The sequence below is a fragment of the Poecilia latipinna genome, unplaced genomic scaffold (genome assembly GCF_001443285.1).
Source record: "Poecilia latipinna isolate Pla-1442-1.1 unplaced genomic scaffold, P_latipinna-1.0 Scaffold105, whole genome shotgun sequence".
Lineage (NCBI taxonomy): Eukaryota > Metazoa > Chordata > Actinopteri > Cyprinodontiformes > Poeciliidae > Poecilia > Poecilia latipinna.
Genome location: NW_015112721.1, coordinates 24,016 through 44,597, shown reverse-complemented (window position 1 = coordinate 44,597; position 20,582 = coordinate 24,016). Strand labels below are relative to the sequence as shown.

Genomic DNA, 20,582 nt, shown 5'->3' with positions numbered 1-20,582 from the left:
ACCGAGGGAAGCTTGTGTATGAATGTGTCGGCGTTTGCTTCAGTTGCTGAGACTTGTGGGTGGTCGTGGGTTGTTGGAGTCTAGCTATGTGCGGCATTTCCTTAACACAGCTTTTGTATTGCTGCGAATGCCTAAAACCCCTGGTTGAGTTTAGGTCTTTGTCTCTTATCGGTGGATCCCCTCTTTGCCCTATTTTTGGAGTCTGACAACATTTATAAACAGCTGCCTGACCCGAGACTTGTCTAATCTCCATCTGTAACAAGAACTTTGTTTGTAAATCATTCAGTATTGCAATTATGTACTGGAAATATCGTTTGACAAGTGGGTAATTTTTCCTTTTCATCTCTTTACCAAATCTGCCCTCCTACACACTGTCATGAAAAGCCCAGATAGGTGTAGCGGCAGTGAAGTTAGATTAGATCATTCATCATAACTGCTAAAGTAAAAGGTTATTGCATGGGAGGTCAGTTGCAGTGTTGTCACCTCCTATTTTTGAAAATCGGAGGTTTGGTACATTGGTTGCATTATTTTTGGATCATAAACATTTGTATAATTTTTAGAAAAGCTATTTATGCATTTTATTTTACATCAAAACCCACCCTGCTGTATTTTGCATTTAGTCTTTGTTTTCCTCCCTGAGCTTTGTTCAAACCTTAACGAGGCAATCGTGAAAATGGTGTATTTGTAAGCATACAGTAGAAGTTATCATAAAAGATTTCTGTATAAATCTTCATTCAGGAACTTTTATTCTGTGTCTCTGTTGCAAATGACTATCTATTTATCACCTCCTGATTTAGCTTGTTAGCCTATGACTCAAAACCAAGTCATCATGAACATATGGTCCTGCAGAATGGTGAACCTTGTAGTTGGAGTTGTCATGCCAACAAGAGACGCACCAATTAAAACGTGGCAAACTACCGATCTGTTTTTTTTCCCCTTCTTTTTTAGCTTTAACTTGCCAATATAATTTTCATGCAGCTCCAATTTTCCTTAACCTTGATTTAAATACAGCATTGAGACTGTTTTTCTTGCCTTTCTGCCTCGACACGTCATTAATTATTTGCACTTGGAGCAAAGGCAGTGTTACTGTGTATGTGTGTGTGCCTGGGTACTGCTTGTTGAACAGGATTTTACACTGATTTTAAAACGAGGACAAAAGGTTGACATTTTAATGTGGCTATTAATACTGTTAGCATGGCTAGCGTTTCTAAAACGGGTATTTGTGTTTTTTCTAGAGATTGCAGGACTTCATGTCTGAGATTTCAAAAACGGCAACATTTCAGTACCTCTTATCAACTGGACAACTTGCTGTCTCTCTCGCAGAATCAACTCCCTGTAAACTCATCATAGGAAAGAGTTTTCCTTTAAATAGCTTTTTGTATCACTGTTATTTAAAACGCCTCACTGACACTGTGACAGTCAGAAATGTTAAATGCATTAGGTTTTCACAATTTTCTTTTCAGATATAGTTTTTTCTGTCCTAAGTTAATTGGCATGATAAATTAAAATGAGTTAGATGATCACAAAAGTTTTACCTGCTTTTCCTGCACCATTTCTAATGCTTAATGTTTCCTGAAGGGAACAGACTTCATAATCATTTTTGTTATATTTGGTTATTCCAATTTTTTGATTTAGTTTTTTTTTATTTTATTTTGGTTAACATGTCTTCTAATTCCAGTGTAAGTTGCTCCTTGTAAATTAAAGTTTATTGATCTTTGAGAGGGCAAACCTGCATTATTATTCCATTAACATGATCATATTTAAAAATTGTCTCAAAACAACACTATTCTCACTTTGTGCTGTAACTTTTGGGAGAATTTATCATACAGCAAAGTTTTTAATTGTGACAAATCTATTAAATAATCAATAATTGTTCTTTGTCTTTCAGTCTCTGCCACCGCCTTCTACAAAGCCCAGCCAGTTATCCAGTTCATGTGCGAAGTGCTGGATATCCACAACATAGATGAGCAGCCTCGCCCCCTCACAGACTCTCACAGGGTCAAATTCACCAAAGAAATCAAAGGTGATGCAGGGGATTTGAGATCTGCCTCCACGTCATAAATCAAGTTTTAACTCAGTTTGAAGCGTGTGTGTTTGCTTGGCGAGCGGTTGAGCAAGATTAGCTTTAGCACATGACACAGCCGTTCACACAGGAGCATTTGTGTTTAATTGACACCTTGGTGATGTCCACCAGGTTTAAAGGTGGAAGTGACACACTGTGGAACGATGCGGAGGAAGTACCGTGTTTGCAACGTGACCCGTCGTCCTGCCAGCCATCAAACGTGAGTCAGTGTGTTGGCATGCAGTAGGGCATGAAAAGAGGAGGGGAGGACAGGGGACAGTGTTTGGTCATCATCAGCTCAACAAACACTGCAGATAGGAGCAGACTCGTTCGATTGTTTATTTTATTATTTTATTTATGGCTGAACAGTCTGTCAACACCCAGCTTTGATTTCTATTGGCTAAAAACATAAAAATGAATCAGCAAACGCTTAAACTCAGGAGTCATAATTCATTGTTTTGCTACCATTGCTATAACATATCTATGAGTTTGTATAATTTGAAGTTTCTAAATGGAATTGAGAGTTTCCACTCATGGATGGCACCGTGTGAAAATGGATCGGTGATTTATATTGATATGTTTTACTTCCTTAGGTTCCCTCTGCAGTTGGAGAACGGTCAGACAGTTGAACGCACAGTAGCCCAGTACTTCAGGGAGAAGTACAACCTGCAGCTCAAGTACCCGCATCTGCCCTGTCTGCAGGTGGGCCAGGAGCAAAAGCACACCTACCTGCCCCTGGAGGTAAGAGAAAACCAGCTTTTTTTCTTTTAATCAAATCTGTGTCACCTGCATTAGAAAAATAAATTGAGCAGCTGTAAAAACTTGTTGGATTAAAAAAAAAAAAAAGTCCTTTACTGGCTAAATATAGAGAAATAAACTTAGCTTTTTTTGTTTTCTGTCAGGTGTGTAACATTGTCGCGGGTCAGCGGTGCATCAAGAAGCTGACGGATAATCAGACCTCCACTATGATTAAAGCCACAGCTCGCTCTGCACCCGACAGGCAGGAGGAGATCAGCAGGCTGGTGAGTTTTGGAGAACCATTTATAAACTACTGCAGCAGACCATTTCTGATATATGTATATGTATATATGTATATGTATATATATATATATGTATATAAAATCTATCTGCTCAAAATACAATTCACAGCATTTAAATTTACTTCTAATTATTGGACGATTGATTAGCGTGACATTAAATCGAATAGAATACAAAGCCTCTGTCACTGTGCACCGTATGAAATGATTTTATAGAAAAGATTTATGAAATGTTTGACGATAGACGAAGTTGTCAGCATGTTTTCTCTCTGCATTAAGTCTAGTTCTTACTGCAGAGTTCTACTAGTTCTACTATAGAATATTTGAACAGAAGCTAATTAACGGAAGGTCCACATCTTCGGCTCCATAATACTCTCTGCCCATCTCTGTGGTAAATTACTGGTTTTATAATTACCTCACTCTCCCTTGTTCTCATTTTGTGTTATTACTGGAGGCATGTCTCTGTGCTTCTCCGCCACATTTGGCAATTACAGCACAGATCTGCCCAAGGTCAGAAAAATGCCCCAGCCTAAATGGCTTTAATGTGAATCTGCGACCGTCTCAACAGCATGTTGTTTATAAGAGAGGCTGAAAAACTGCACTGATTGCCCAAGGCAGATTAACAATACGCATTGTAAATGCGCCGTTACCTTATTACACTCCCCAGCTGTTCTCTGAAAATAAAAATGGCTGGGTTAGAGCGGAGGAGATCGCTTCAAACAGTGTTTTCATGCTCTACTGACTGAAACTTACAGGATGAAAAAGAAATTCAGTCTGATAAAGCGTGTCTGTGAGAACCGCATAATGAATCCGATAGAAGATGAAGACAAAATCGTAAAATGTTTAGATGGAATTCTCTTTCCGTCAGTCTCCAGGTGTTTTTATGCAGTGATTAGCTGCCCAGCATCAACCTTGCTGACCATTAATTAATCCCTCGCCTCCCTTTTCCTGCAGGTGCGAAGTGCCAACTACGAGGCGGACCCGTTTGTGCAGGAGTTCCAGTTCAAAGTGCGCGACGAGATGGCTCATGTGACGGGGCGAGTGCTACCCGCCCCCATGCTGCAGTACGGCGGCAGGGTGAGCACTGAGCACTTTATGGTACCCTTCTTTTAAATCACGCCCATTCTCTCCGTTTGTCTGACACGCTCTGCCCCTCTGTCTCTGTGGGGAACTAATCACTGCCTTCTGTTTGTATTTGATGTCCTATTTTATTTATTTATTTATTTTTTGCCCATGTTGAGTCTCAATAGTGTAACCTTTAATCCAATTTATATAATTAAAAAAAGAAGGTTTTCTAGATCCAAAGTATTCCTTAAATACTTAAATTATGAAACTAAGCATCAGAAAAATTGTTTTGGATTCCCAAATTATGTTTGACTGGTGTATTTCCCCAGCATCTTGGTATTAATGGTTGTCTGCATAGATGACATGCAACAGCTTTATTTAGTTAGGATAAACTGAAAAGGCAGCCTATTGAGACTGAACTATGTTTTGGATTAACATTTGTTTATCCTACTGGAGGAAACACACCTTTTTTTTATTCATTCAAATCAGTCACACACACCCAAAATTTGCTTCTCAGACACTTTATTGCATCACACCAGCAACATACCAAAATTTAGAGTTCTTTGCAATAAGCTATTGTGACATTTGAATTTAAAATCTTATTTTAGAATCTCTTCATGCCTTTATTTATTATTTAATTCATTTTTGTCAAGTTACAGTGACAAATTTCTCTTGTTTTCTGGGATTTTATGTTATGGACCAACACAAATCAAATGTGAAGTGGTAAAAAAAAAATTAAACAGTTTTCAAAAGTGTTTTTCAAAAGAGAAATCTAAAGTTTCCAATCATAAATTCCCCAAGAATAGAAGTTTGCTGTTGTAACGAGATACAATGTGTTAAAGTTAAAGCTGTTTGACAACTTTTACCAGCTGCTGCTTGTCTGAGTGTGATCTCCAGTGAATAAATGATGTAGTTGGTGGGTGCATGAGTTTTGTGCTTTTTTTATTTACTTATTTTTTCCATTGTTGTCACTTTTGTTTGTCTGTTCAAGTGTGTCTTCTGAACATTTTTTGCTCACTTAATCTTCAGTCCATGTGTTGAGTGTGTGATGTCGTTCCAGAACCGCACGGTAGCCACACCCAGCCACGGGGTTTGGGACATGAGGGGGAAGCAGTTCCACACTGGAGTGGAGATAAAGATGTGGGCCATCGCCTGCTTCGCCACACAAAGACAGTGCCGGGAAGAAATTCTCAAGTAAGGCTGCTTCCTCAGTCTCGTATCTAAGGAAGAAAAGTGCGTCACTTTAAACACCACAGGAGTATATGTTACTTTTTTTTTTTTGGCCTTGATTTATTTATTTATTTATAGATGAATGTTGCTCAGTAGTTTTTGAATCGTTCAATCTTGCTTGCAGGGGTTTCACGGACCAGCTACGTAAAATCTCAAAGGATGCTGGGATGCCCATCCAAGGCCAGCCGTGCTTCTGTAAGTACGCCCAGGGGGCCGACAGCGTGGAGCCGATGTTCAGACACCTGAAGAACACCTACGCTGGGCTGCAGCTCATCATTGTCATCCTGCCTGGAAAGACTCCGGTCTATGGTTAGAAAACTACTCAAATATAAGTTTGTTTGTTTTGTTTTTTTATTTAAAATGCAAATAGCTCACAGGTGGTTGTAGTTAGAAAATAAAGTTGAATACTTTTATGAGATAAACCAGCAACAAAAACTGTACAAGACCCTTTAAAGTGCTTTTTTTTTTTTTTTGTTCAATCATCCAAAGCTGAAGTGAAGCGAGTGGGAGACACCCTCCTGGGCATGGCGACTCAATGTGTTCAGGTGAAGAATGTAGTGAAGACGTCGCCTCAGACTCTCTCCAACCTCTGCCTGAAGATCAACGTGAAGCTGGGAGGAATAAACAACATCCTGGTTCCTCACCAACGGTTGGTCATGACGAATTTTCACACTCTTTCTTCACAGTTTGTTTAAAATATCTCTGATTAATCTGACCATCATGTTGTTTTTATTTTCAGGCCATCAGTGTTTCAGCAGCCAGTTATCTTCTTGGGGGCAGACGTTACACATCCGCCAGCTGGCGATGGGAAGAAGCCTTCGATTGCAGCGGTTAGTTTCATGTCGATTTGGACATTTTCCTGTTTGTTTCTCCTGATCTCTCTCTCTTTTTTTTTTTTTCCCTTCCTGTGATTCATCATTACTACTCCTCTCTCAAATGTTCCCTCTCAGGTGGTAGGCAGTATGGACGCCCACCCCAGCAGGTACTGTGCCACGGTGCGTGTCCAAAGACCCCGGCAGGAGGTCATCCAGGATCTGGCCTCCATGGTGCGGGAGCTGCTCATCCAGTTCTACAAGTCGACCCGCTACAAGCCCACCAGGATCATTTTCTACAGGGACGGGGTTTCAGAAGGCCAGTTCAGACAGGTGCGCTCCCTCTGACAAACTTTATTTCTTCAAACTGTTTTTAATTTTACTTGGATGGAAAAAAATCTGTTGCCCCAGGCTTTTGGATTTATCCCGGGATAATCTGGTGTAGCTGAAAGAGGATTTTCCTGGTTTGTTTTTGCCTTTAATCTTGCCGATTATGAATTGAAACCCAAATATAAAAAACTGTTTCGTAGCTTTTTCCTATTGTTAATTTTTATGACATATTTGTACATTGGAACATTTTAATCTTGGCTGTTTTTTTTTTTTTTTTGTTTGTTTTAGAACATGTATTGTTAAACAAGCTAATTTCTGTTTTATGTAATGTTAATTGCTAATATTACCAACAGTCACATAGAAGATTTAATATTTTAAACTTTTCATGCGACAGAATTTTAAATCTAAAAACAATGAACTCGAATGAAATGTTTTCTAGTATGTTATCCACTTTTGGATAACATGGCTGTTAAGTGACTATGGAAGCTGCATGTACCAAAAAATAATAATAAAAAATAAAAATGGGAGAACTTCCTTATATAAAATGTGTTTAGATTATTGCAGTTGCTTTACCAGACCTTTGCATGTTTAAATATCCCACTGATCGCATCACTGTGTGCAGGCAACAGCTGTTAGCCGTGCTTTGCTGATCAGTACTGCAGCTGCTGCAGGCTTGAGATTAGTTTATACTTGGCTTGCCTGTAATATTGTTGGCTGTTTGCTCCGTTAGAACCAAAACTCAAAATAATAAAGACTAACAGCGACCCATAATGTTGCATTTCCATCATCTGAAGGAAACATTTGATGCAGATTGAGGATTTGATTTGAGCTTAATTTTGTGATTTGAAAGTACTTGTGTACGTTTTCGTTCCTCTTACTGAAAGTCATTAAGAAGGATGCCTCTCATTCATCAGGTGCTGTACTATGAGCTGCTGGCCATCCGGGAGGCCTGCATCAGCCTGGAGAAGGAGTACCAGCCAGGCATCACCTACATTGTTGTGCAAAAACGCCACCATACTCGCCTCTTCTGTGCCGACCGTAACGAGAGAGTAAGTCCCAACCTAAAACTATTATCATATTAAGTCCTTTTATTTATTTGCTCCCACAGTAGCGATAAGTGAGAAGCATCGTGTTTACCAGGTTATTCTTTTTCAATGTTTAGTCTAGGAAGTGCAGTCTCTGCAGGAGAGAGAAAGACGAGTATCTATGTAGTTTAACATAGAAACAAACCTCAACCTCACTGGTTCTTGATGCGTTTTAACTATTAGGAGGTAATTCTGGTTTACTCTGTTAATTAGGATGGTGAGGGTAAGTACTGAAAACATGCTTCTTTATTTGTCTTTTTTTTTTTTAAATGACTGGATTATTAACCCTCCTGACCTGAGTAATTGCGTTCGATTAAAGCATTAGGGCTCTCACCAATCGCTCTGGAGTGGTACTCAAGGTCTCCTGACTGAGCTGAAGCCAGTAATAACCTTATTTTCTCCACAGACTCTCATACAGAGCATTAGGCTCTCAAGGGCACTGGGATTTTAATTGGTTGTTTTTGTTGTCTGCCTTTGTTGCTCCATGAACTGTTTCTGTTTTTAACTTTTACTCTGTGAAATACTTCAGCGTATTGAGTGCCTGTTAGATGTGCTGTTGATTTTTGTTTAGTTTTTCTCCTAATACTAAAATCCTTAGTATAGAATAACTGAGAGTGACTAAATCCTTTGCTAGGTTGGACGCAGTGGAAACATTCCTGCTGGTACTACTGTGGATACGGACATCACACATCCCTACGAGTTTGATTTTTACCTCTGCAGTCACGCTGGAATCCAGGTTAGTGCAGTTTTTGCACTTGTTTGTCATTATCTGTAGAATCAATTCAAATGTGCTGATTAAAAATCACATTGCTTTTATTTTTTGATTTGATGATGTAGATAAAATGACTCAAGTATCCTGTTTTGGACAATTTGAAGTTTGAGTTGTGGTTGACATTTACACTATGAAGATGTGTTTAAAAAATAATGCTTTCAGTCTTCAATATATAATGTGGGTCTGGAACTTATTATTATTTTATTACCGATTAATCTATCAATTATTCTGACAATCGATTAGTTATCTAAAAAATTGCACACGCTGCAGATTTTTCATTTACCACTGAAGTTTTTTATACATAAGAAATGCATAAAAATGCAAATCAAGGAATGATTCAGTTCATTTTTAAAGTAAGAAAACTTTTTTTTTTGGCTAATATGCAACACGTCATTCCTTTTATCTTATACTTAATCACTTGTAGCAAAAGCTACATCTGCAGCTAACAAAAATACTTCTAATATCGACATGTAAAACATTCAGCCCTTTCTGCTCAAATGAACATAAATACAATGTAGGGCTGATCTGTTGACCATTTTTTGATTAACTGATTAATAATTGAACAGCCAAAAGTAGCTTAATATAAAGGGTTTTTATTTTGTAGAACTTGAAACATGTAAAACTTAAAATTTGCTACTTGTTGAGTTCTGGGTCGAACATATTTACAGACAAATGAATATTTTTTGTACAGTTTCAACTTAATTACTGTTCTGAGCATGTTGTGTTTTCAGCAAAATGACCTTTTTTTGAGTCTGTATACTCCAGTTAACGATTAATCAATATTCAATATCAACAATCAATAATATTAATCCAATACTATTAAAAATCATAGCTAAACCTTGGTTGTCTTCATAATGCAGATGTTTCACCTTCGTAATCTACTAAAATCACAACCTCAGCGTTGTAATCTAACCAATATAGGACTGAAAATCTTTCTAATTCTTTTGTGGGGAGTTTTTTTTTTTTTTATTGTGGTCAAAAGCTAGTAATTACACAGCTCTACCATTTAATTGTCCCCTCTCAGGGCACCAGCCGACCCTCCCACTACCATGTACTGTGGGATGACAATTGTTTTACTGCTGACGAGTTCCAGCTGCTCACCTACCAGTTGTGCCACACCTACGTGCGCTGTACCCGTTCCGTCTCCATCCCTGCACCCGCCTATTACGCCCACCTGGTGGCCTTCCGCGCCCGCTACCATTTGGTTGACAAAGAGCATGACAGGTAAGATGAGCAAGCAACCTCTAAAAAAAAAAAAACAGTTTTTTTGCCTCATATTCAGACATTGGTTTGTTCTTCTCTCCTCAGTGCCGAAGGCAGCCATGTATCGGGTCAGAGTAACGGTCGCGACCCCCAGGCGCTGGCCAAAGCTGTTCAGATTCACCACGACACCCTGAGGACCATGTACTTCGCCTGAGCAAACATCCCTCCCCAAACCATGATCACCTTCATCGCACAAACACAAAAACAACCATGCACGCCTGGTTTGCCAATCGAGGAGTCCTCATAGGTGCATGCCCAGCCCCCCCGCCCCCAACATGCCGAGTCAATGTGGACCTGACACTGTGCAGAAGAGAGAGCAGGGAGGGGGGAGGAGGCACCCCTACACTGGACTGAGGATTCAAACGCTGCTTTAAAGACAAACAAGACAGAAACTATTATGCAATATTAAACCAGCCAACTAGTTTATTCCCACCCTTTCCAGGCCCCTCCTATCTTTTCTTCCCTCGTTTGTGACCTTGTGGGTGTTTTTTGTTTCTTTTCTTCTCCCCTCCTTCGGCACAGACCTTCCTACTGGTCTCATCCTGCACCATCTCTAGTACCTCAAGTCAGTTTGAGCAGCAGCACTTTTACATTCTTTCAATTTTACTGTAGTTTATCGATACTCCCCGAGGTTTGAAACGAGAGAGATGATTATTCGGAGTGTACCTTTATGGACCACAGGTCCGTCACATTGCCACTTTCCCCCCCTTTTCTGTCACTTTTACCCAGTGTGTTACTTTAATGAAGACAAATGTTTTTTGAGCACACTGCCATCTGTTGGCGACGAGGTATAAATGCCCTCTAAAAGTCGCAACGAAAAGTCGTCTTGATTTATGATTTATTGTATCGGTCAGTTGTCGGGTTTGAACTGGGGCAGTTTGTATTGGCTGATCTAAAGGAAGAAATGCTGAATTGCAGCCATGTATCTTTAAGTATAACACTGTTTTTAATCCAGTCATTTCATCTGCATACAGCGGAAAACTATTGTTTTGTCCTTTTTAATGAATTATGTAAGTGTTGTTCGCATTCTTAGCAATCATCGTGCATTCGTTTTCCTCAGTGCTTTATCTTGCATTTTCCCTGTTCATGATGGTGGATAATTTGATTGTGACAATGGTTTCCTTTAGTGCAATAATCAGCTGAACGAAGGGAAGAGGAATTTAGGGGATTTAAATGACTCATGGATTTAATATTTCAATGAAAAGTTCGCCCACTTCTAACTCATTTATTTTGTTGCTCCTCTGAATTAAAGAGGCAGTAATTATTATTATTTTTGTTTGAGTCACCTAGTGCTGTTGGGTAAAAATGGTGCAACCACAGTTATGGTGATGATTATGTTTCAACTTGAACTGAAGGAATTTATGCACCACTATAGCTTCAGAGAATAATTGGTTTTAAAACTCCCAATCGTGATTGTGTTTGAGATTTTTTTTCGTTTTTCAAAGATTCTCAACAGATGGCAGCAAAGTGGAGCGTAAAGACCATATAGAAGAAGTATTTAAGTGCCTGGCAGAAATGTTTTATTTAAAAAAAAAAAAACTGTAAGAATTTCATTTCAATCAGTTAAAGAGGTCACAAGCGGAAACTTTCACCTGATGCCTGTCATTTTTGTCCACAGCCATCTGACTTGTCTATACATCTCATTTAAAACAACTATAGATCAAAATATTTATTCCCTTTTTTTTTCTTTTGTTAGCTGTTAGCTTTCCTTTAGAGCTGCCTTTTTTACTTAGTATTCAAAAGACATGAATCCAGCTGCTACAGTGGGCTTTTAAAATAATGGACTGGATTTATGGGTATGGAGTTAAACTTGTGATGAAACCAGAGACTTTCAGGAAACTTTTTTTTTTTTTTTTGGAAGACGTCAACCAGGTGTAATTCCTGCCCATCTAACTGGCCCTGAATAGGAAGTGGCCTCAAAACAGAGCAGAGGAGTTATGTGGGGGATTTGCAGCTATTTGGTCACCGAAGACTTTTTCACACATGAGATGTGCCTTATTGGTGCAAACAACGTCTCCAATATGGCAGCATTAGTGTTGTCATCCCATTTTAAATGTGTAGTCTGTGGCTCCCTCTGTTGCTGCCTCAGAAGCATTTCAGCAGTGAAAAAACTTTGACCCCCCACCGTACGCCTCTGGGCTTGGGTTAATGATTGTGATTTTCTTTGGAAGTGTTTACAGTGCGGCCCCCCCACGTTACTCCTCCTCTCCGTTGAAGACCTGAAGCTTGTTCAGGAACATGTTTTTAAAAAGTTAACTGCACTAAAAGAAGCATGTGTTTCTAAATGCAACACAGGCACGGTGCTACTCTAAGAGTTTGAATCTGAGCCTCTGTGCACGAGACTCTAAATAAGCAGGTTAGGGTGAGAAAAAAAAGAAGAAAACCTCAGAATGGAAGGACAGGATAAGGTGCTTTTGCTATGGTTGATGCAAAGAGTAGATTTACAAATAATTTAAGGTTAGATTTTTGGGGTTTGAGATCTTGTGAACGGTACAACGGCAGACGTTCCTTTGAACAGTGAGGTATAACGTAGAGTCCTGCCTCCGCTGTCGCAGCCTTGCAGTCTGGAGGCCAGTGTGTTTCGAGCCTTCGTTATTTCACTAGTACCTTTCTAAAATGCCAGATTATGAAATATATTTGTACATTTTAAGTTCTATAATGCACACCACTTATTTTTGCTAACAGAAAAGATGTAGTCTAATTATTAATCTTAGTAATTAATGTATCATAAGTAAAGGTTAAAAAGATATAACAAAGTTGAATTATTGCAGCTGACTGTCGATTCGTTCCTGTGTCAGTGTGTAGACGTTTAGTACCTGTATGACCAGCGGTGGGGTTGTTGGACCTAGTGACGTGTTTGGACTGTTATCGGTAGGGATGTGGACTTTAGCCACCGCTTTCTTTGATGTTTGGATAAAAGAAAAAGAAAAAGCTTGCAAGATGCTTGATGCTCTTCTAATTTTTATTTTTATCACAGCTGGAAAAGTAAATGAAATGATGTTTGCATGCTCTGAGCAGATTTTATTTTAGGACAGAAGAGTCAGTAGTCAATAGTTTGCTGTTGATACCTTTGAATGTGTTGACTGCTCCTTGTAAAGACGGGGTAGAGCAGTTTTTGTGATCCATTTCAAATCCACATGATCAAGGAAATAACTTGACAATTGAGCCGTAGTTCTCAATTCCTTTGAGTTAAATCCTCTAAGGATTTGTGTCGCACTGCAACCCCTGTTCCAAAAACTGGCCTCAAGCCCCTTCCATGACCAGAGCGTCAGCCTTCCGGCAAATCAGTGTGACAAAGCCTGTAATCTCATTTTTTACACCTAAATAAAGGTTCTCCTTTATGCCGGAGGACTACATTCAGTGGCCGTACAATCCCCCCTACTCGGGAAATGAAAGGTTGAAACCGAAGGGCAATTTAATGGGCTTTCCAGAGATTTCAAGTGTGCGTGTTTTTGGAAGAACTTTTAAATGATCAGTGAAAGCTTTATGCGGTATGTTATGTTGGAAGTTGAACAAATGGGTGCATGGCAGAAGAAGGAGGAGGATTGTATCTCCGTAGGCTGAAACGCATGTTGAGGGCAGTTGAACACATGTTTACATGGCGGATGTGTTTGCCTGTCTTATGTTTTTAATGCCATCAGCTGCTCCTTGCAAATACAACCAGAACATTTCAGGCCTGCCGATGTAAACACTCAATTGTGTTGTTTGTTTTCTGAAACAAACATTTCTTTTTTTTTTTTTTTTTTTTTTATGTTATTTGATTTGAAATAGTTTGGTGCGCAGAATAAAGAATAAAACACCTAATTCTCTTAGATTTTTCTGTAGAAGATAAGGTTTTCCATTTTTTGTGTTGTAGAAGTAGCTACATTTAACCGTTTTGTAGTAATTGATAGGCCCACCTGGTTTGCTATGCTTGTTTCAGGGAGGTAGCAAAGGAGTGAGAAGAAGTCCACTGAAAGTGCCTTTCCTCTCGATGGTGCTGTTATGTGAAAATGTAAAACTGAACTTATAAAATCTCCTCAGCGGTGGCCACTTTACTGCTCTCCAAGAGTTTGTTGGCAATCCAAACAGGAAGTCAATGTACCGAGACAGTGAGTCTGTAGAATAGGAGAATATGATGCCAAGTAGATCTTTGTAGGATGTTCGGTGTCTTGGACCAGAGGTTCGTTGGGACAGTGGGATGTGGTTCGGGGTCAGTTTGCGTGGATCGAGCATGGGTGGCGGCGGGGGTCGTTTCTTTGACGCTGATCACGAGCGATGAACTTAGCACAGCACTTTAGAGACTGCCACTCTCACTCAGACATATGGCCAAGAGGTTTCAGTCCCTGTTCCTCCAGTTTTCCTTCCGGCTTGGAGAAGACCCAACCCGTCGCTCGGTTATTTAAAGTGTGCCTCGTTTTCTCGTGGCTTCGTTTGGCTCGGTTGAGTCTGCCTTCTCTCTTGTGTCCGTTTCCTCTCAGAAACTGCCACTCGATGCGTCGCTATAGCCACAGCTGGGCATCAATTAACAGTTTGTTGGGGCCTAAATTGTTGAAGCAAATGTATTTTACTAATTTTGCACTGACAAACATCATGTTCTCAAATGGTTTCTCTCCGACTGAAGCAAGACGAATACGATCTCAACATGCTTGAATAAGCAGGGGAAAAAAATAGTCAAGTGTCCTTTTAGCCAACCGTGAGAAAAGCAGGTTCTGTGTCAGTATTGAGATTTTACACTTGATGCCCAGCCCTAGTAGCAGCAGCAACAACCTGTGGCAATTTTTTCATCGCGATGCAACACCCTGCCTGTGTGTGTCGTCTCTGATGGAGGGAATGTTTGCCCAGCACAGTCCTCCTCGTCTCAAGCCGCTATGGCAACAACCAAGAACCGAGGGACATCTCTTTCCGAAGGGGGTGGGAGGGGACGGGAGGGGGAAGGTCGAGTCTTTTTATTACAAGAAATCTCAAAACACTGCACCTCATTTACCTTGGTATGCTGCATATGTTATACTACATGAAAGAAAACTGCAAATGGCTTTTATTACGACATATAATGCTTGAGTAATGCCTGATTGCGATATTCTTATACGGTAACTGTTTTAGAGTCAGAATAGTTATAACTGTAAAAAAAAAAATATTAAAAGAAAAACAAAATATTCTGTTTTGTCTTAACACTCATTTGATTTAAAAAAAAAAAAAGATTGTTCTTGAGCCGACTTTTGTTGTCCTATTTAAATGTGTTGTTCTTTCAATATATATATATATAAATATATACATATATGAAATATATATGCGGAATATTTTATGGTGTATTTATTGAGAGCGCGTTGAAGCGGCTGGAGTCTCCGCATCGTTTTTGCAGTGTGGTGGGGGGGCGGAGCTAAGAGGAAGATGCCCTTTTTCTTTTCTTTAAGCCCCTCCCCTTAAATGTTGATGCCTTATTCTCTTAGACAAGCAAGCACAACAATTTGTCAGGGGGTGTGAGGTTAAGGAAAGATTTGCCTTGTTACAGCCGTGCGTCGGGCTCACTCTTCTAGTTATTCATTATCTTCCGCTTTGACTTTTTGTTGTTTTGTTTTTACCACCTGAGAGGGCGATTTCCCCCTCCCCCACATATAGCTAATCTCTGACGAAGGGAACCATTTCTCAACCACACTGACCAGAGTGTCAAAAAGCTGACTTTTATTTTCATCCCAAGCTGCTAATTGGTACGTTAGCCATGTACGGGACGAGTGGAGTGGGAGGTAGGAAGGAAAGTTATCTGAAAAGGCAATATTTTTGGGGTCATGTTGAGTTTTTTTATTTTTATTTTTTTTCTTTTAAGTAGGCTTGGCTTCTATTCTCTTAAAATTGTCTCCTTTCTGGTGCCAGAATATTTTACAGCAGGAACAGGTCTCATTCCACAAGAGAAGACATGCCTGAGCCTTAAATGCAGAGTTGACCTTGCAAAGCCTTTTCCTGGGCGGCCTACCAAGTAATCTAGCCTGCGTACTTGATCTGTCATGACTTCCGAACCGGTGTCCTCATTTCTGCTCACTTCACACAGAAACCACTAACATGCTTTTTTTTTTTTTTTCTTTCAAGAACTCTGCAGTGTAAGCTTTTTACATAATGCTTTTGGCAGAATAGAAGCCAAGTCTGGGTCAAACGGCATTTGGAAACCCTTCTTGGCATTTGTTTCCACCTGATGAGCAGCACTGTCTGCTTCAGGATAATAATATAATCATTTAATTTGATTTTATTTTAATTTTTTTTTTTACAACCAATTATTGTCTCATCACTGATGGCAAATCCAAAGAACAGTATTTTCAGATACAGTTTGACCTTGGCCTTATGAGAACCATGAGGTTCCCCCAGCCTACTGGATTACAGAGACCTGTGCCTGTACTATAAACCAAGGATGAATTGTGTTGTGATGAACTGATTTTCTCTCTCTCTCTTTTTTTTATTATTGGTTACTCCTGAGCCTGCAGGAGGATCAGAGACATGGACCTTTTCAAGTTTTGTCAAACATATTCCAAAGCAAATAGGCCCTTTTGTCCTTTAAACCAAATTATTTTTGGTATAATAAATGTTTACCAGAATGTTTACTCTCTTAGCCCACGTTTCACCTTTTTCTTTTCTTTTTTTTTTTTTTTTTTTTGCATTTTGCATTCCAGCAGATTTCAAACCAAATATTGCAGATGAGATTAGGCTCCTGATGCCGTTTACCTTGTACACACTTGATGGTTTGATGAAAGATGAATAACAGTGGCCAAGGATTTGAAAAAAAAAATACATTGTATACTCTGATTGCTTGAATATCCTTATTTTTGTCTTCACTGTAGCAAATTAGAGATCCTGGGCTCCGATACTTCTGAGTGAGGCACCAGCAAACGGACGTACATGTTGAGCAGTCAAAAAACGATCCATGTCTCAGTATTTTGCAAAGGCTCTGTTGTACCAACAGCTCTATTCCTTTAAGTTTTAAATGTCTTTCTTTTGTAACCCTCATATAGTTTGTTGGCCTTTTTAGTGTTGCTTTGCTTCAGTTTGAAGTGTATATTTGACTAATACTTGCAATAAAATGCTTTGCTTAACTTCAGTTGTCATTGTTGGATGTTTTTTAGACTAAGGCTAGAATTATTTTTTTAAATAATTAAGAATTAATTAATGTCATTAAACAAATTAAAATAAGAATTTAGGCCACTGTTTTGATAAAGTAACTCCAAGAAGCATAAATGCTTCATATACACTACATCATATACATTAAATGGATGTAATAAGTTTAAACTCTGGCAGAACAACCGCCTGACCTAAATGGAAAGAACATTTACATTGTGCTGACTTGGCGTATTTTCCATGTACAGGATGAGGAAGGTTCTGCTTGGACCACTTTTTTTCACAAGACGGGAAATGTAATGTTAGTGGTCTAATGGGCCAAAAAATCTTCATAAATCTTTTATATCCAACTGAGGAAAAATTGATTATCACCTAATAGACATTGTTCTTTTTCTTTTGTTTTAAATGGTGCTTTTGACTACTAATTCAAAGCATACACAAGCCGACAACTGGATCCTGTCAGAAAACTTCCATTCAAGAATAATAAAGAGCAAATATGATTTTCTTGGAATAACATTACTGAAATGGAGTTAAACATGATCTGATTATGGTTTAGAAAAGTCAAATTTCTAACGGCTTCCATTCACTGTCGCTGTGCACAGCTACTGCACAACTCACTACCATAAAGTGCACAGTTTAAATTATGTCTACACGTTTCTGATATAATTTTTTTTTTTGTCACAAATTCACATGCTCACTGTGGCATCTTGTAGCTACAGAGCAATTTTAGATCCTGGGGTCTGTTGGGCCTCCAAGCTATTCTCTCTCTGACAACATTTATTACTTCCTTCTCTACGCCGAGTAAATCGGCACATAAATCTTCATCGTATTCACATTCAAACTTGAGCAATTACTGCTTTGTTTATGGGTGGGAATTGTATGCTTTTAAAATGTTAATTTCAAACAAGCTAGAGGCCCCAGCACAACTGTAAATGAAAAGATGTGTAAAAAAAAAACATGCAACATGGCGTATATACCATGATCATCATCCTTTCACACCCTGAGCTGGCATTTTGATCCACTGCTGCAATATTTACTGGTGTCCCTCATTGATTGCATGAAAAGAAGTGAGAATAGGTAGGAATAGTGCAGCTACCTGCAGCTGCAAGTAGCTGCACTCCTCCCACCCTTGGTTTCTGTGCACATGTGCATAAAAACTGACATTGATCCACATCCCTCCTTCCCCCTGACAATTATGTTGTTGGCAGCACATAGGTTTAGATCACACATAATTCCCCATGCAGCAAACCTGAGTGTAGGGTATTAACAAGTCAAAGTAGTTGAAAACACCTGTGAGCCGATTTCAAAATGCTTGAAATTTGTTTTTCTTTTATGCTTTGACGTGTATTTTTCAAAGGTGCAGTTAGCTTAGTCGCAAAAAGATTATATAGGTTTAAACAAGATCTGCCGTACGGTCATTAGGTACAATCATCCACCCATTGTCTTAACCCATTTATCAGTCTCTTAAAGGGCAACACAGAGACAAACGACCTCGCACACGTGTGCACTCATAAGGGCAATTTTAGAATGACCAAGTTAACTAATAATTATCTTTTTGAACTGTGGGAGGAAGCAGGAGAGAACCCATTCATATCAACTGTTTGAAGAAATGACCCAGGCCCAACTTTTGAAATACATTTGTTTTATTTTAATCCCTATTCTTGTTTAATTGCAGGCTTTTACCTAACTTTTATTGTATCATAGTTACATTCAATTAGATAAAATTATTGTTTTTGATATTTCTTTTTCTTTTACTAAAAAGCCAATTTTGCTTAATGCATTTTCTGCACCACTTTTTACAGGCTCATCAAGTATGATGCAATTTCGCAGCGCAGCCTCTGGGTGTCGCCAAAACGGGCAATGTTCATTTATACATTTATATTTATGATTATACACGTATATAGATTTATATTTTTTCATTTATATTTCTAGTTAGCTTGTGTGGTGTTTCTTCACTATTCTGTTCTTAAGCGTAGAAACATATCTACCAGAATGTGTTATAGGGGTACCCAAGTTCAATTCTCTAAAGTGACTGTACTGTAACTTTTAGGGCATACAACACTCTGTGAATGGCTTCGTTGCCATGTTGCCGCAGAGCTGAATAGCATGCTGAGGCGGAAATTCAGCCTTAAGATTTAGCACTTGGTCACCCTGACTTCCTTTGGAGTTCCTGTGGGCCTGCACACATTTCCACCATCAGTACATTACTGATAAAGCAAAGATTTTTGCATACAAAAGGTTATAAATTACTTATTTGTGTATCTCTTGTACTTGAAACCCCTGGACTTCTTGAATAGTTCTCTTTGGACAAGCGGGTCTAAATTTGAAATATTTGATCACTAACACTACGACAGACTGGAGACCTGTCCAGGGTGTACCCCGCCTCTCGCCCAGAACGTTATATGGAGATAGGCACCAGCAACCCTACCGACCCCACTAAGGGACAAGGGTGTAAGGAAATGAATGAATGAATGAATGAATGAATGAATGAATGAATGAATGAATGAATGAATGAATGAATGGATGGATGGATGGATGGATGGATGGATGGATGGATGATCACTAACATAAGACATTTTAAATTTGAAGCACAACTGGACCCTGAAACATAACATTATCTCAGAACATATAATTAAATTCACCAGTGACTGGCTTAGAATTAAGAAATGGAAACTTCTGGGTGCAAACAAAGGCCAGACTTTGATCTGAGATAATGTGGGGTGAATTTACACAATTTGAACATGCAAGACCACCAGCAAGCATGTCATAGTTGCAAAGTGATGGGTGGGACCTCAAGAAGATGTCAGAGAGCTACAAGAAGTACCTCACTGAATTTACTTCAACCAACAAGCCGACACCAGCTATTAGGTATAAAGTTTTACCAGCTAAATTTTATGTTGTGTAGCACACATAATTGAGCTTTTATTTTGTTTCCCCTTTCCTCATGGATCAGTATAATGTTAGCTCATTTGAAGCTAAATAAAACTGCTTCCACAGATTTATTTGGGAAAACCCAGAAATCTGGGGAGCCATTTGGCTTCCAGCAGCACGATGAGAGAACAATAACCAACTGACAAGACAGCAGTGCTGAGCTTTAGCGTCATTAAAAATGTGGCAAAGTAGGTTTTCTAATACCAGATGCTCTGTAGGGTGGGACTGAACAGTGATTATGTTCTCACTCTGGCTGTCAGTCCCTGTGTGCCAAGATGTCACATCGGTTACATCCATTTGACAAAAATGATGGTGTTTGCTTCTTTGCATTGTTTAAATACGATAGAAACGTGAGCAACCAGATGTCCCACTATGAGCCTAAATACTCCTGTCACAGCTTCATCCACAGAAAAACAAAAATAGATATTAAACTATTGTGTTTGTTCATTTAATGAATCCTTATTTTGCATGATTACCCTCTCATCAGTGATATGGTCGTGCTTAATGAAATAGCAACCTGACACGCACCTTTTGTTAGGTGAACACACATAAACGTGTCAGTTTAGCAGATTTTGGTGTGTTGTTGTTATTATCATTATTAAAAAGCCCACCATGCTTTCATTGACTAAATTATTTTGCAAACAGTGGTAGTTCTTGCATGAACAGTGCCCCAGGCAAGTCCCTCATTGTGCTTTGAAATGAAATGAAAAAAAAACAAACAAAAAAAACTCCTTGACTTTTACAATTTTATCATAACTATTACAGAATAAAAATGTGCTTTTGAAGAAACAGTCTGACCAATCTTTGAAATGAGGTTTTTACACTTGCATGAATCTGAATCACATGTAATGGCAAAAAAAAAAAAAAAATGCAACAAGCTCAAAATGTATTTTCTTTTGGTTTTTCAAAAACCAC

The 20,582-nt window shown here is 39.0% G+C and overlaps 1 protein-coding gene across 2 annotated transcripts in view; it reads left to right on the top strand.

The window, feature by feature from the left end:
* ago3a (argonaute RISC catalytic component 3a) overlaps window positions 1-16,714 on the top strand; it is a 36,430-nt gene extending 19,716 nt beyond the window's left edge. The window contains exons 6-19 of one of the 2 annotated variants that reach the window (XM_015027703.1): window positions 1,889-2,023; window positions 2,195-2,282; window positions 2,656-2,803; window positions 2,965-3,084; window positions 4,054-4,176; window positions 5,225-5,358; window positions 5,519-5,703; window positions 5,884-6,043; window positions 6,134-6,224; window positions 6,345-6,539; window positions 7,451-7,585; window positions 8,256-8,357; window positions 9,418-9,617; window positions 9,702-16,714. In XM_015027703.1, the coding sequence (XP_014883189.1) occupies window positions 1,889-2,023; window positions 2,195-2,282; window positions 2,656-2,803; window positions 2,965-3,084; window positions 4,054-4,176; window positions 5,225-5,358; window positions 5,519-5,703; window positions 5,884-6,043; window positions 6,134-6,224; window positions 6,345-6,539; window positions 7,451-7,585; window positions 8,256-8,357; window positions 9,418-9,617; window positions 9,702-9,810 (1,925 nt within the window). In that variant the 3' untranslated portion in view covers window positions 9,811-16,714. Of the gene's footprint in view, window positions 1-1,888; window positions 2,024-2,194; window positions 2,283-2,655; window positions 2,804-2,964; window positions 3,085-4,053; window positions 4,198-5,224; window positions 5,359-5,518; window positions 5,704-5,883; window positions 6,044-6,133; window positions 6,225-6,344; window positions 6,540-7,450; window positions 7,586-8,255; window positions 8,358-9,417; window positions 9,618-9,701 lie in introns of both variants that reach the window. The other variant, XM_015027702.1, reaches the window with a different exon arrangement.
* Window positions 16,715-20,582: the final 3,868 nt, after the last annotated feature.